We start from the raw sequence: 15548 nt of genomic DNA on the forward strand, positions 1-15548 counted from the left end.
ACATCTTTATTGGGGTATAATTGCTTTACAATGGTGTGTTAGTTTCTGCTTTATAACAGAGTGAGTCAGTTATACATATATATATGTTCCCATATCTCTTCCCTCTTTGTCTCCCTCCCTCCCACCCTCCCTATCCCACCCCTCCAGACAGCCACAAAGAACCGAGCCGGTTTCCCTGTGCCATGCGGCTGCTTCCCACTGGCTATCTACCTTACGTTTGTTAGTATATATATGTCCATGTCTCTCTCTCGCCCTAACACACCTCACCCTTCCCCCTCCCCATATCCTCAAGTCTGTTCTCCAGTAGGTCTCTGTCTTTATTCCTGTTTTAACCCCTAGGTTCTTCATAACATTTTTTCCCTTAAATTCCATATATATGTGTTAGCATATGGTATTTGTCTTTCTCTTTCTGACTTACTTCACTCTGTATGACAGATTCTAGGACCATCCACCTCATTACAGACAGCTCAGTTTTGTTTCTTTTTATGGCTGAGTAATATTCCATTGTATATATGTGCCATATCTTCTTTATCCATTCATCCGATGATGGACACTTAGGTTGCTTCCATGTCCTGGATATTGTAAATAGAGCTGCAATGAACATTTTGGTACATGACTCTTTGTGAATTATGGTTTTCTCAGGGTATATGCCCAGTAGTGGGATTGCTGGGTCATATGGTAGTTCTATTTGTAGTTTTTTAAGGAACCTCCATACTGTTCTCCATAGTGGCTGTACCAATTCACATTCCCACCAGCAGTGCAAGAGTGTTCCCTTTTCTTCACACCCTCTCCAGCATTTATTGTTTCTAGACTTTTTGATGATGGCCATTCTGACTGGTGTGAGATGATATCTCATTGTAGTTTTGATTTGCATTTCTCTAATGATTAATGATGTTGAGCATTCTTTCATGTGTTTGTTGGCAGTCTGTATATCTTCTTTGGAGAAATGTCTATTTAGGTCTTCTGCCCATTTTTGGATTGGGTTGTTTGTTTTTTTGTTACTGAGCTGCATGAGCTGCTTATAAATTTTGGAGATTAATCCTTTGACAGTTGCTTCATTTGCAAATATTTTCTCCCATTCTGAGTGTTGTCTTTTGGTCTTGTTTATGGTTTCCTTTGCTGTGCGAAAGCTTTGAAGTTTCATTAGGTCCCATTTGTTTATTTTTGTTTTTATTTCCATTTCTCTAGGAGGTGGGTCAAAAAGGATCTTGCTGTGATTTATGTCATAGAGTGTTCTATGTTTTCCTCTAAGAGTTTTATAGTGTCTGACCTTATATTTAGGTCTTTAATCCATTTTGAGTTTATTTTTGTATACGGTGTGAGGGAATATTCTAATTTCATTCTTTTACATGTAGCTTTCCCAGTTTTCCCAGCACCACTTATTGAAGAGGCTGTCTTTTCTCCATTGTATATTCTTGCCTCCTTTATCAAAGATAAGGTGACCATATGTGCGTGGGTTTATCTCTGGGGTTTCGATCCTGTTCCGTTGATCTATATTTCTGTTTTTGTGCCAGTACCATACTTTCTTGGTTACTGTAGCTTTGTAGTACAGTCTGAAGTCCACGATCCTGATTCCTCCAGCTCCGTTTTTCTTTCTCAAGATTGCTTTGGCTCTTCGGGGTTTTTTGTGTTTCCATACAAATTGTGAAATTTTTCGTTCTAGTTCTCTGGAAAATGCCATTGGTAGTTTGACAGGGGTTGCATTGAATCTGTAGATTGTTTTGCATAGTATAGTCATTTTCACAATGTTGATTCTTCCAATCCAAGAACATTATATATCTCTCCATCTGTTTGTCTCACCTTTAATTTCTTTTGTCAGTGTCTTAAAGTTTTTGGCATACAGGTCTTTTGTCTCCCTAGGTAGGTTTATTCCTAGGTACTTTATTCTTTTTGTTGCAGTGGTAAACAGGAGTGTTTCCTTAATTTCTCTTTCAGATTTTTCATCATTAGTGTATAGAAATGCAAGAGATTTCTGTGCATTAATTTTGGATCTTGCTACTTTACCAAATTCATTGATTAGTAGTTTTCTGGTAGCATCTTTAGGATTCTCTATGTATAGTATCATGTCATCTGCAATCAGTGACAGTTTTACTTCTTCTTTTCTGAATTGGATTCCTCTTATGTCTTTTTCTTCTCTGATTGCTGTGGCTAAAACTTCCAAAACTATGTTGAATAAGAGTGGTGAGGGTGGGCAACCTTGTCGTGTTCCTGATCTTCGTGGAAGTGGTTTCAGTTTTTCACCATTGAGAGTGATCTTGGCTGTGGGTTTGTCATATATGGCCTTTATTATGTGGAGGTACGTTCCCTCTTTGCCTGCTTTCTGGTGGGTTTTTATCATAAATTGGTGTTGAATTTTGTCAAAAGCTTTTTCTGCATTTATTGAGATTATCATATGGTTTTTATCCTTCAGTTTGTTAGTATGGTGTATGACATTGATTGATTTTCGTATATTGAGGAATCCTTGCATTCCCGGGATAAACCCCACTTGATCATGGTGTATGATCCTTTTAATGTGCTGTTGGATTCTGTTTGCTAGTATTTTGTTGAGGATTTTTGCATCTATGTTCATCAGTGATATTGGCCTGTAGTTTTCTTTTTTTGTGACATCTCTGTCTGGTTTTGGTATCAGGGTGATGGTGTTCTTGTAGAATGAGTTTGAGAGTGTTCCTCCCTCTGCTATAGTTTGGAAGAGTTTGAGAAGGATAGGTGTTAGCTCTTCTCTAAATGTTTGATAGAATTCGCCTGTGAAGCCATCTGGTCCTGGGCTTTTGTTTGTTGGAAGTTTTTTTTTTTTTTTTGTGGTACGCGGGCCTCTCACTGTTGTGGCTTCTCCCATTGCGGAGCACAGGCTCTGGATGCGCAAGCTCAGCGGCCATGGCTCATGGGCCCAGCCACTCCGTGGCATGTGGGATCTTCCCGGACCAGGACACAAACCCGTGTCCCCTGCATCGGCAGGCGGACTCAACCACTGCGCCACCAGGGAAGCTCCTGTTGGAATATTTTTAATCACAGTTTCAATTTCATTGCTTGTGATTGGTCTGTTTATATTTTCTATTTCTTCCTGGTTCAGTCTCAGAAGGTTTTGCTTTTCTAAGAATTTATCCATTTCTTCCAGCTTGTCCATTTTATTGGCATATAGTTGCTTGCAGTAATCTCTCATGATCCTTTGTATTTCTGCAGTGTCAGTTGTTACGTCTCCTTTTTCATTTCTAATACTGTTGATTTGAGTCTTCTGCCTTTTTTTCTTGATGACTGTTGCTAATGTTTTATCAATTTTATTTATCTTCTCAAAGAACCAGCTTTTAGTTTTATTGATCTTTGGTATCATTTCCTTCATTTCTTTTTCATTTATTTCTGATCTGATTTTTATGATTTCTTCCTTCTGCTAACTTTGTGGGGGTTTTTTGTTCTTCTTTCTCTAATTGCTTTAGGTGTAAGATTAGGTTCTTTATTTGAGATTTTTCTTGTTTCTTGAGGTAGGATTGTATTGCTATAAACTTGCCTCTTAGAACTATTTTTGCTGCACCCCATATGTTTTGGGTCATCGTGTTTTCATTGTCATTTGTTTCTAAGTATTTTTTGATTTCCTCTTTGATTTCTTCAGTGATCTCTTGGTTATTTAGTAGCGTATTGTTTAGCCTCCATGTGTTTGTATTTTTTGCCAAATTTTTCCTGTAATTGATATCTAGTCTCATAGTGTTGTGGTCGGAAAGAATACTTGATACGGTTTCAATTTTCTTAAATTTACCGAGGCTTGACTTGTGACCCAAGATATGATCTATCCTGGAAGAATGTTCCTTGAGCACTTGAGAAGAAATTGTATTCTCGTTTTTGGATGGAATGTCCTATAAATATCAATTAAGTCCACCTTGTTTAATGTGTCATTCAAAGCTTGTGTTTCCTTATTTATTTTCATTTTGGATGATCTGTCCTGTGGTGAAAGTGGGGTGTTAAAGTCCCCCACTGTGATTGTGTTACTGTCGATTTCCCCTTTTATGGCTGTTAGCATTTGCCTTATGAATTGAGGGGCTCCTATGTTGGGTGCATAAATATTTACAATTGTTATATCTTCTTCTTGGATTGATCCTTTGTTCATTATGTAGTGTCCTTCTTTGTCTCTTGTAATAGTCTTCATTTTAATGTCTATTTTGTCTGATATGAGAATTGCTACTGGAGCTTTCTTTTGATTTCCATTTGCATGGAATACCTTTTTCCATCCCCTCACTTCAGTCTGTATGTGTCTCTAAGTCTGAAGTGGGTCTCTTGTAGACAGCATATATATGGGTCTTGTTTTTGTATCCATTCAGCCAGTCTATGTCTTTTGGTTGGAGCATTTAATCCATTTACATTTAAGGTACTTATCAATATGTATGTTCCTATTACCATTTTCTTAATTGTTTGGGGTTTGTTTTTGTAGGTCTTTTCCTTCTCTTGTGTTTCCTGTCTAGAGAAGTTCCTTTAGCATTTGTTGTAAAGCTGGTTTGGTGGTGCTGAATTCCCTTAGCTTTTGCTTGTATGTAAAGGTTTTAATTTCTCCATCGAATCTGAATGAGATCCTTGCTGTGTAGAGTAATCTTGGTTTTAGGTTCTTCCCTTTCATCGCTTTAAATATGTCCTGCCGCTGCCTTCTGGCTTGCAGAGTTTCTGCTGAAAGATCAGCTGTTAACCTTATTGAGATTCCCTTGTATGTCATTGGTTGTTTTTCCCTTGTTGCTTTTAACATTTTTTCTTTGTATTTCATTTTTGATAGTTTGATTACTATGTGTCTTGGCATGTTTCTCCTTGGATTTATCCTGTATGGGACTCTCTGTGCTTCCTGGACTTGACTGACTATTTCCTTTCCCATATTAGGGAAGTTTTCAACTATAATCTCTTCAAGTATTTTCTCAGTCCTTTTCTTTTTTCTCTTCTTCTTCTGGGACCCGTAAAATTCGAATGTTGGTGCGTTTAATGTTGTCCCAGAGGTCTCTGAGACTGTCCACAATTCTTTTCATTCTTTATTCTTTATTCTGCTCTGCAGTAGTTATTTCCACTATTTTATCTTCCAGTTCACTTATCCATTCTTCTGCCTCCATTATTCTGCTGTTGATTCCTTCTAGAGAATTTTTAATTTCATTCATTGTGTTGTTTATCATTGGTTTTTTGCTCTTTAGTTCTTCTAGGTCCTTGTTAAATGTTTCTTGTATTTTCTCCATTCTGTTTCCAAGATTTTGGATCATCTTTACTATCATTACTCTGAATTCTTTTTCAGGTAGACTGCCTATTTCCTCTTCATTTGTTTGGCCTGGTGGGTTTTTACTTTGCTCCTTCATCTTCTGCTTATTTCTCTATCTTTTCATTTTGCTTAACTTACTGTGTTTGGGGTCTCCTTTTTGAAGGCTGCAAGTTTGTAGTTCCTGTTGTTTTTGGTGTCTGCCCCCAGTGGGTAAGGTTGGTTCAGTGGGTTGTGTAGGCTTCCTGTTGGAGGGGACTGGTGCCTGTGTTCTGGTGGATGAGGCTGGATCTTGTCTTTCTGGTGGGCAGGGCCACGTCTGGTGGTGTGTTTTGGGGTGTCTGTGAACTTATTATGATTTTAGGCAGCCTTTCCGCTAATGGGTGGGGTTGTGTTTCTGTCTTGCTAGTTGTTTGGCATGGGGTGTCCAGCACTGGAGCTCTCTGGTCATTGAGTGGAGCTGGATCTTAGCATTGAGATGGAGATACATGGCAGAGCTCTCACTGATTGATATAACGTGGGGCCGGGAGGTCTCTGGTGATCCAATGTCCTGAACTTGGCTCTCCCACCTCAGAGGCTCCGTCCTGACACCCGGCTGGAGCACCAAGACCCTGTCAGCCACACGGCTCAGAAGAGAGGGGAGAAAAAAATGAAAAACAATTTTTAAATTAAGATAAAGTTATTAAAATAAAAAAATATAAAAATAAAAAAAAAGAGAGCAACCAAACCAGTAAACAAATCCACCAGTGATAATAAGTGCTAAAAACTATACTAAGATAAACATAAAAATCAGTTATTAGTCTGTCACATACAGCAAATCCTAGGTCTACAGTTGCTCCCAAAGTCTACTGCCTCAATTTTGGGATGATTCTTTGTGTATTCAGGTATTCCACAGATGCAGGGTACATCAAGTTGATAGTGGAGATTTAGTCTGCTGCTCCTGAGGCTGCATGGAGAAATTTCCCTTTCTCTTCTTTGTTCGCACAGCTCCTGGGGTTCAGCTTTGGATTTGGCCCCGCCTCTGTGTGTAGGTCGCCCTCTGGCGTCTGTTCTTTGCCCAGACAGGAGGGGGTTAAAGGAATGGCTGATTAGGGGGCTCTGGCTCACTGAGGCCGGGGGGAGGGAGGGGTACGGAATGCAAGGTGAGCCTGTGGCGGCAGAGGCCAGCGTGACATTGCAACAGCCTGGGGCATGCCATGTGTTCTTCCGGGGAAGTTGTCCCTGGATCACGGGACCCTGGCAGTGGCAGGCTGCACAGGCTCCCGGGAGGGGAGATGTGGATAGTGACCTGTGCTTGCACACAGGATTCTTGGTGGCTGCAGTAGCAGCCTTAGCATTTCATGCCCGCCTCTGGTGTCCACATTGATAGCCATGGCTCGTGACCATCTCTCAAGCTCATTTAGGCGGTGCTCTGAATCTCCTCTCCTCAAACACCCCAAAACAATTGTCTCTTGACTCTTAGGGAGTTCCAGACTTTTTCCCAGACTCCCTCCCGGCTAGCTGTGGCGCACTAGCCCCCTTCAGGCTGTGTTCATGCAGCCAACCCCAGTCCGCTCCCTGGGATCTGACATCTGAAGCCTAAGCCTCAGCTCCCAGCCCTCACCCACCCCAGTGAGTGAGCACACAAGCCTCTCAGGCTGCTGAGTGCTGGTTGGCAGCGATCCTCTGTGCAGGAATCTCTCTGCTTTGCCCTCTGCACCCCTCTTGCTGTGCTCTTCTCTGTGGCTCTGAAGGTTCCCCCTGCCTACCCCCCATTTCCACCAGTGAAGGGGCTTCCTAGTGCGTGGAGACTTTTCCTCCTTTACAGCTCCCTCACCGAGGTGCAGGTCCCATCCCTATTCTTTTGTCTCTGTTTTTCCTTTTGCCCCTGTTTTTCCTTTTGCCCTACCCAGGTACGTGGGGAGTATCTTGCCTTTTGGGAAGTCTGAGGTCTTCTGCCAGCATTCAGTAGGTGTTCTGTAGGAGTTGTTCCACATGTAGATGTATTTTTGATGTATTTGTGGGGATCTCCACATCTTACTCCTCCGCCATCTTGAAGGTCCTCCTGTCTTGTTTTTAGATTCCACATAAAATTTAGATCATACCTTGTCTTTGTCTGACTTATTTCACTTAAGCATAATGCCCTCTGGTCCATCCAGGTTGTTACAAATGGCAAGATTTCATTCTTTTTTACGGATGAATAACATTCCATTGTATGTATATGTGTGTGTATGTATGTATATGTGTGTGTATGTATGTATATGTATATATCACATCTTCTTTACCCATTCATCTATTGATGGACACTTAGGTTGTTTCCATATCTTGGCTATTATAAATAATGCTGCTATGTACGTTGGGGTGCATGTATCTTTTCAAATTAGTGTTTTTGTTTTCTTCAGATATATACCAAGGAGTAGAACTGCTGATCATATGGTAGTTCTTAGTTTTCTGAGGCGCCTCCATACTGTTTTCCACAGTGGCTACAACAATGTAGATTCCCACTAACAGTGTACTTGGGTTCCCTTTTATCTATCTTCTCTCCAACACTTGTTATCTCTTGTCCTTTTGATAATAGCCATTCTACAAGTGTGAGGTGATATATCTCTGTGGTTCTGATTTACATTTCCCTGATGATTAGTGAAGTTGAGAACCTTTTCATGTACCTTTGCCCTATTGTATGTCTTCTTTGGGAACATGTCTATTCAGATCCATTTTTTAATTGGACTGTTTTTTTGCTATTGAGTTGTGTGAGTTCTTTATATATATTGGATATTAACTCTTATCAGATATGATTTGCGAATATTTTCTCCCATTCAGTAAGTTGCCTTTCATTTTGTTGATGGTTTCCTTTCCTGTGCAGAAACTTTTTAATTTGGTATAGTCCCAGTTATTTTTGCTTTTGTTTTTGCTTTTAGTGTCAAATCCAAAAACACATTGCCAAAACCAATGTCAAGGAGTTTACCTACTGCCTATATTTTCTTCTAGGAGTTTTATGGTTTCAGGTTTTACATTCAAGTCTTTTTTTTTTTTTTTGACTCTTATTTGATTTTAATTTTTTATACAGCAGGTTCTTATTAGTTATCTATTTTATACATATTAGTGTATATGTGTCAATCCCAATCTCCCAGTTCATCCCACCACCACCCTCTCTCCCTGCTTTTCCCCACTTGGTGTCCATACATCTGTTCTGTACATCTGTGTCTCTATTTCTGCCTTGCAGACTGGTTCATCTGTACCATTTTTTTGGATTCCACATATATGCGTTAATATATGATATTTGTTTTTCTCTTTCTGACTTACTTCACACTGTATGACAGTCTCTAAGTCCATCCACATCTCTACAATTGACCCAATTTCTTTCCTTTATATGGCTGAGTAATATTCCATTTTATATATGTACCACATCTTCTTTATCTCTTCATCTGTTGATGGGCATTTAGGTTGCTTCCATGACCTGGCTATTGTAAATAGTGCTGCAGTGAACGTTGGGGTGCATGTGTCTTTTTGAATTATGGTTTTCTCTGGGTATATGCCCAGTAGTGGGATTGCTGGGTCATATGGTAATTCTATTTTTAGTTTTTAAGGAGCCTCCATACTGTTCTCCATCGTGGCAGTATCAATTTACATTCCCACCAACAGTGCAAGAGTGTTCCCTTTTCTCCACACCCTCTCCAGCATTTGTTGTTTGTAGATTTTCTGATGATGTCCATTCTAACCGATGTGAGGTGATACCTCATTGTAGTTTTGATTTGCATTTCTCTAATAATTAGTGATGTTTGAGCAGCTTTTCATGTGCCTCTTGGCCATCTGTATGTCTTCTTTGGAGAAATGTCTATTTAGGTCTTTTGCCCATTTTTGATTGGGTTGTTTGTTTTTTTAATACTGAACTGCATGAGCTGTTTATATATTTTGGAGATTAATCCTTTGTCCATTGATTCATTTGCAAATATTTTCTCCCATTATGAGGGCTGCCTTTTCATCTTGTTTATAGTTTCCTTTGCTGTGCAAAAGCTTTTAAATTTCATTAGGTCCCATTTATTTATTTTTGTTTTTATTTCCATTACTCTAGGAGGTGGGTCAAAAAAGATCTTGCTGTGATTTATGTCAAAGAGTGTTCTTCCTATGTTTTCCTCTTAGAGTTTTATAGTGTCCGGTCTTACATTTAGGTCTTCAATCCATTTGGAGTTTATTTTTGTGTATGGTGTTAGGGAGTGTTCTAATTTCATTCTTTTACATGTAGCTGTCCAGTTCTCCCAGCACCACTTATTGAAGAGACTGTCTTTTCTCCATTGTATATCCTTGCCTCCTTTGTCATAGATTAGTTGACCATAGGTGTGTGGGTTTATCTCTGGGGTTTCTATCCTGTTCCACTGATCTATATTTCTGTTTTTTGCCAGTACCATATTGTCTTGATTACTGTAGCCTTATATATAGTCTGAAGTCAGGGACTCTGATTCCTCCAGCTCTGTTTTTTTTCCTCAATATTGCTTTGGCTATTTGGGGTCTTTTGTGTCTCCATACAAATTTTAAGGTTTTTTTTGTTCTAGTTCTGTAAAAAATGCCATTGGTAATTTGATAGAGATTGCATTGAGTCTGTAAATTGCTTTGGGTAGTATAGTCATTTTCACAATATTGATTCTTCCAATTCAAGAACATGGTATGTCTCTCCATATGTTTGTGTCATCTTTGATTTCTTTCATCAGTGTCTTATAGTTTTCTGAGTATAGGTCTTTTACCTCCTTAGGTAGGTTTATTCCTAGATATTTTATTGTTTTCATTGCAATGGTAAATGGGAGTGTTTTCTTAATTTTTCTTTCTGATCTTTCGTTGTTAGTGTATAGGAATACAAGAGATTTCTGTGTATTAATTTTGTATCCTGCAACTTTACCAAATTTATTGATTAGCTCTAGTAGTTTTCTGATGCCATCCTTAGGATTATCTATGCATAGTATCATGTCATCTGCAAACAGTGACAATTTTACTTCTTTTGCAATTTGTACTCTTTTTATTTCTTTTTCTTCTCTGATTGCTGTGGCTAGGACTTTCAAAACTATGTTGAATACTAGTGGTGAGAGTGGACATCCTTGTCTTGTTCTTGATCTTAGAGGAAATGCTTTCAGTTTTTCACCATTGAGAATGATGTTTGCTGTGGGTTTGTTATATATGGCCTTTATTATGTTGAGGTAGGTTCCCTCTATGCCCACTTTCTGGAGAGTTTTTATCATACATGGGTGTTGAATTTTGTCAAAAGCTTTTACTGAATTTATTGAGATGATCATATGGTTTTAATTCTTCAGTTTGTTAATATGGTGTATCACACTGATTGATTTGTGTATACTGAAGAATCCTTGCATCCCTGGGATAAATCCCACTTGATCATGGTGTATGATCCTTTCAGTGTGTTGTTGGATTCTGTTTGCTAGTTTTTTGTTGAGGATTTTTGCATCTATATTCATTAGTGATATTGGTGTGTAATTTTCTTTGTTTGTAGTATCTTTCTCTGGTTTTGGTATCAGGGTGATGGTAGATTTGTAGAATGAGTTTTGGGAGTGTTCCTTCCTCTGCAAGTTTTTGGAAGAGTTTGAGAAGGATGCGTGTTAGCTCTTCTCTAAATGTTTGATAGAATTCACCTGTGAAGCCATCTGGTCCTGGGCTTTTGTTTGTTGGAAGATTTTTAATCACAGTTTCAATTTCATTACTTGTGATTGGTCTCTTCATATTTTGTATTTCTTCCTGGTTCAGTCTTGGAAGGTTATACCTTTCTAAGAATTTGTCCATTTCTTCCAGGTTGTCCATTTTATTGGCATACAGTTCGTTGTAGTAGTCTCTTAGGATGCTTTGTATTTCTGTGGTGTCCATTGTAGCGTCTCCTTTTTCATTTCTAATTTTATTGATTTGAGTCCTCTCCCTCTTTTTCTTGATGAGTCTGGCTAAAGGTTTATCAATTTTGTTTATCTTCTCAAAGAACCAGCTTTTAGTTTTATTGATCTCTGCTATTGTTTTCTTTGTTTCTATTTCATTTATTTCTGCTCTGATCTTTATGATTTCTTTCCTTCTGCTAACTTTGGGTTTTGTTTCTTCTTCTTTCTCTGGTTCCTTTAGGGGTAAGATTAGATTGTTTATTTGAGATTTTTCTTGTTTCCTGAGGTAGGATTGTACTGCTATAAACTTCCCTCTTAGAACTGCTTTTGCTGCATCCCAGAGGTTTTGGATCATCATGTTTTCATTGTCATTTGTCTCTCGGTATTTTTTGATTTCTTCTTTGATTTCTTCAGTGATCTCTTGGTTATTTAGTTACATATTGTTTAGCTTCCATGTGTTTGTGTTTTTTACGTTTTTTTCCCTGTAGTTTATTTCTAATCTCATGGTGTTGTGGTTAGAAAAGATGCTTCATATGATTTCAATTTTCTTAAATTTACTGAGGCTTGATTTGTGACCCAAGATGTGATCTATTCTGGAGAATGTTCCATGTGCACTGAAGAAAGTGTATTCTACTGTTTTCGGATGGAATGTCCTATAAATATCAATTAAATCTATCTGGTCTATTGTGTCATTTAAAGCTTGTGTTTCCTTATTAATTTTCTGTCTGGATGATCTGTCCATTGGTATAAGTGAGGTGTTAAAGTCCCCCAGTATTATTGTGTTACTTTCGATTTCCTCTTTCATGGCTGTTAGCATTTGCCTTATGTATTGAGGTGCTCCTTATGTTGGGTGCATATATATTTATAATTTTTATATCTTATTCTTGGAGTGATCCCTTGATCATTATGTAGTGTCCTTCCTTGTCTCTTGTAACATTCTTTTTTAATTAATTTATTTATTTTTGGCTGCGTTTGGTCTTCGTGGCTGCATGCAGGCTTTCTCTAGTTGTGGCGAGTGTGGGCTACTCTTTGTTATGTGCAGGCTTCTCATTGCGGTGGTTTCTCTTGTTGTGGAGCACAGGCTCTAGGCGCGTGGGCTTCAGAAGTTGTGGCATGCAGGCTCAGTAACTGTGGCTCATGGACTCCAGAGCACAGGCTCACTAGTTGTGGCACACGGGCTTAGTTGCTGCCTGGCATGTGGGATCTTCCTGGACCAGGGCTTGAACCAGTGCCCTCTACATTGGCAGGCAGATTCTTAACCACTGCGCCACCAGGGAAGCCACTCTTGTAACATTCTTTACTTTAAAGTCTATTTTATCTGATATGAGTATTGCCTCTCCATCTTTCTTTTGATTTCCATTTGCATGGAATATCTTTTTCCATCCCCTCACTTTCAGTTTGTATGTGTCCCTAGGTCTGAAGTGGGTCTCTTGTGGACAGCATATATATGGGTCTTGTTTTTGTATCCATTCAGTGAGCCTGCATCTTTTGGTTGGAGCATTTAATCCATTTACATTTAAGTTAATTATCGATATGTATGTTCCTATTACCATTTTCTTAATTGTTTTGGGTTTGTTTTTGTAGGTCCTTTTCTTCTCTTGTGTTTCCCACTTAGAGAAGTTCCTTTAGCATTTGTTGTACAGCTGGTTTGGTGGTGATGAATTCTCTTAGCTTTTACTTGTCTGTAAAGTCTTTGATTTCTCTGTCAAATCTGAATGAGATCCTTGCCAGGTAGAGTAATCTTGGTTTTAGGTTCTTCCCTTTCATCACTTTAAATATGTCATGCCACTCCCTTCTGGCTTTTAGAGTTTCTGCTGAGAAATCAGCTGTTAACCTTATGGGAATTCCCTTTTATGTTATGTGTCGTATTTCCCTTGTTGCTTTTAATAATTTTTCTTTGTCTTTAGTTTTTGTCAATTTGATTACTATGTGTCTTGGCATGTTTCTCCTTGGGTTTATCATGCCTGGGACTCTCTGTGCTTCCTGGACTTGGGTGGCTATTTCCTTTCCCATGTTAGGGAAGTTTTCAACTATAGTCTCTTCAAATATTTTCTCAGGTCCTTTTTCTCTCTCTTCTCCTTCTGGGACCCCTATAATGTGAATGTTGGTGCATTTAGTGTTGTCCCAGAGGTCTCTTAGGCTGTCTTCATTTCTTTTCCTTCTTTATTCTGTTCTGCAGCAGTGAATTGCACCATTCTGTCTTCCTGTTCACTTATCTGTTCTTCTACCTCAGTTATTCTGCTATTGATTCCTTCTAGTGTATTTTTCATTTCAGTTATTGTGCTCTTCATCTCTGTTTGTTCTTTAATTTTTCTAGGTGTTTGTTCTTTAATTCTTCTAGGTCTTTTTTAAACATTTCTTGCATCTTCTCGATCTTTGCCTCCATTCTTTTTCTGAGGTCCCGGATCATCTTCGCTGTCATTATTCTGAATTCTTTTTCTGGAATGTTGCCTATTTCCACTTCATTTCGTCGTTTTTCTGGGATTTTATCTTGTTCCTTCATCTGGTACATATTCTTTTGCCTTTTCATTTTGTGTGTCTTTCTGTGAATGTGGTTTTCGTTCCACAGGCTGCAGGATTGTAGTTCTTCTTGCTTCTGCTGTCTTCCCTCTGGTGGATGAGGGTATCCTACATTCAAATCTTAATCCATTTTGAGTAAATTTTTGTTTATGGTGTAAGAGAGTGGTCCAGTTTCCCCAGGACCACTTATTGAAGAGACTGTCCTTTGCTCGTTGTGTATTCTTAGCTCCTTGTTTGTAAATTAGTTGACCATACACGGGAAGGTTTATTTCTGGGCCTTAATGCTTTTTTTAAAAAAAATAAGTTTATTTATTTTATTTAGTTTTTTTGCCTGCATTAGGTCTTTGTTGCTGCACACAGGCTTTCTCTAGTTGCGGCAAGCGGTGGCTACTCTTGGTTGCGGTGTGCAGGCTTCTCATTGCCGCGGCTTCTCTTGTTGCAGAGCATGGGCTCAAGGCACGCAGGCTTCAGTAGTTGTGGCGCATGGGCTTAGTTGCTCCGTGGCATGTGGGATCTTCCCGGGCCAGGGATTGAACCCGTGTCCCCTGCATTGCCAGGCGGATTCTTAACCACTGTGCCACCAGGAAGTCCTAACCTTAATGATTTTTAAACAAGGGGCCCCACAAGTTATGCAGCTGGTCTTGTGTCTCAACCCTAATTTTTCCAAAATGAGAATAGTAGTGGAAGCACATCTTCACTGAGAGGAACTGAACATTCAGTCATACACACTGCCCTCAGCCTGGTACACAACAGGTGCTCAGTGAATAGTAGTGCCCCCCCTCAGTGAGGCTTGCTGAGCTGTGGAGCAGCAAATTGGAGTTTGGGAATGGGAGTCCCGACCAGCAATCAGGGCTTCCCTCTGGGCTTTGGGGCCTGGATCTACACAGGACGTGTGGGTGTGCAGTCCTGACCCCCACCCCCAGGCTGGCCAGTCCTGTCGCCTATGGGAGGCCCAGCTGACTCACCACCCTTTTGCTCCACCTCTGCCTCGCTGTGCAGGTTGGGGCCCTGCCCAAGGAGCAAACCCCACATAATGAGCATTGCCACCACAGCACCTGACCGGCTTTAGGAGGATTAGTCAGGATGGCTTCGCAGAATGTTCACACCCTAGGAAGAAAGGTGCTGGGCAGCTGAGAGCAGCTGCCACAGAAACGACCCAAGACTTTGGGGCTGGCAGGGAGCACCATGGGCCGGGGTTTCAGGGAGGTGAGGAACAGCCCCAGGTTAGACTTGACCTTCATTATCTCAGTGAAACATACAGCTCACCTGCATGTAGATATTTCTTATTCCCATTTTACAGGTGAGGAAGCTGAAGCTCAGAGTGGCTAGGGATTTGCCTAAGACCACACAGCAAATGTCTGCAGAGTTGAGGTTGGCACCTGGGCTCTTTTGTCCTGGAGGCTGTGTTTGTACCAACCCTTCTTTCCTACCCCTCCAGGGTCAGCCAACCCAGTCTCCCTGTGAGGCAGTTCCTACATGGCCCTAGGGCTCCTTGGTGCCAAATCAAAACAAACTGTGGGGCAGGGGGTTATTCTTAAATGGAAGGTGGGTAGTCCCATGTTGAGGCTGACTGATGGCCTCTTCCTGGCCACAAGCATCTGTGCCTGCCTTTCTTCCCTCCCCCTCAAGCTCCCAGACACCCAGTAGTCACTAGTCTCTGGGCAGGAAGTACCAGGGACTGAGAGCAAGGCTGTGTGCTGCAGGGTGCAAAGAGCATCTCAGAGGGTGAGGGGAATGGTCCTGGGAGGTCTTGCATGCCCCTGACCCAGCCATAGTCACTGTTCAGTCATCCTATTTATTGGCCGCTGGTATACGCCAAGCCCCATGCTAAGTGCTGGGGAGACTCTGAGTAAAATGTGGCCCCTGCCCTCTAAGGCTCTTGGGCCCCTGTGTGGATGGGGACAGAACTCCAGCCCAAGTGGTGAGTTGTGGAGAAGGGGGCCTACCTGAAGCAGAGAGGGGTGGGCGGGGGT

The 15548-nt window shown here is 40.5% G+C and overlaps 1 protein-coding gene across 1 annotated transcript in view; it reads left to right on the forward strand.

Moving 5' to 3' along the window:
• TMEM266 (transmembrane protein 266) overlaps positions 1 to 15548 on the forward strand; it is an 85826-nt gene that overhangs the window by 64154 nt on the left and 6124 nt on the right. The window contains exon 10 of the mRNA XM_007462443.1: positions 14020 to 14056. Coding sequence (XP_007462505.1) covers positions 14020 to 14056 — 37 coding nt within the window. The remainder of the gene's footprint in view (positions 1 to 14019; positions 14057 to 15548) is intronic.

Source organism: Lipotes vexillifer, unplaced genomic scaffold (genome assembly GCF_000442215.2).
Source record: "Lipotes vexillifer unplaced genomic scaffold, Lipotes_vexillifer_v1.1 scaffold1456, whole genome shotgun sequence".
Taxonomy (NCBI): Eukaryota; Metazoa; Chordata; class Mammalia; order Artiodactyla; family Lipotidae; genus Lipotes; species Lipotes vexillifer.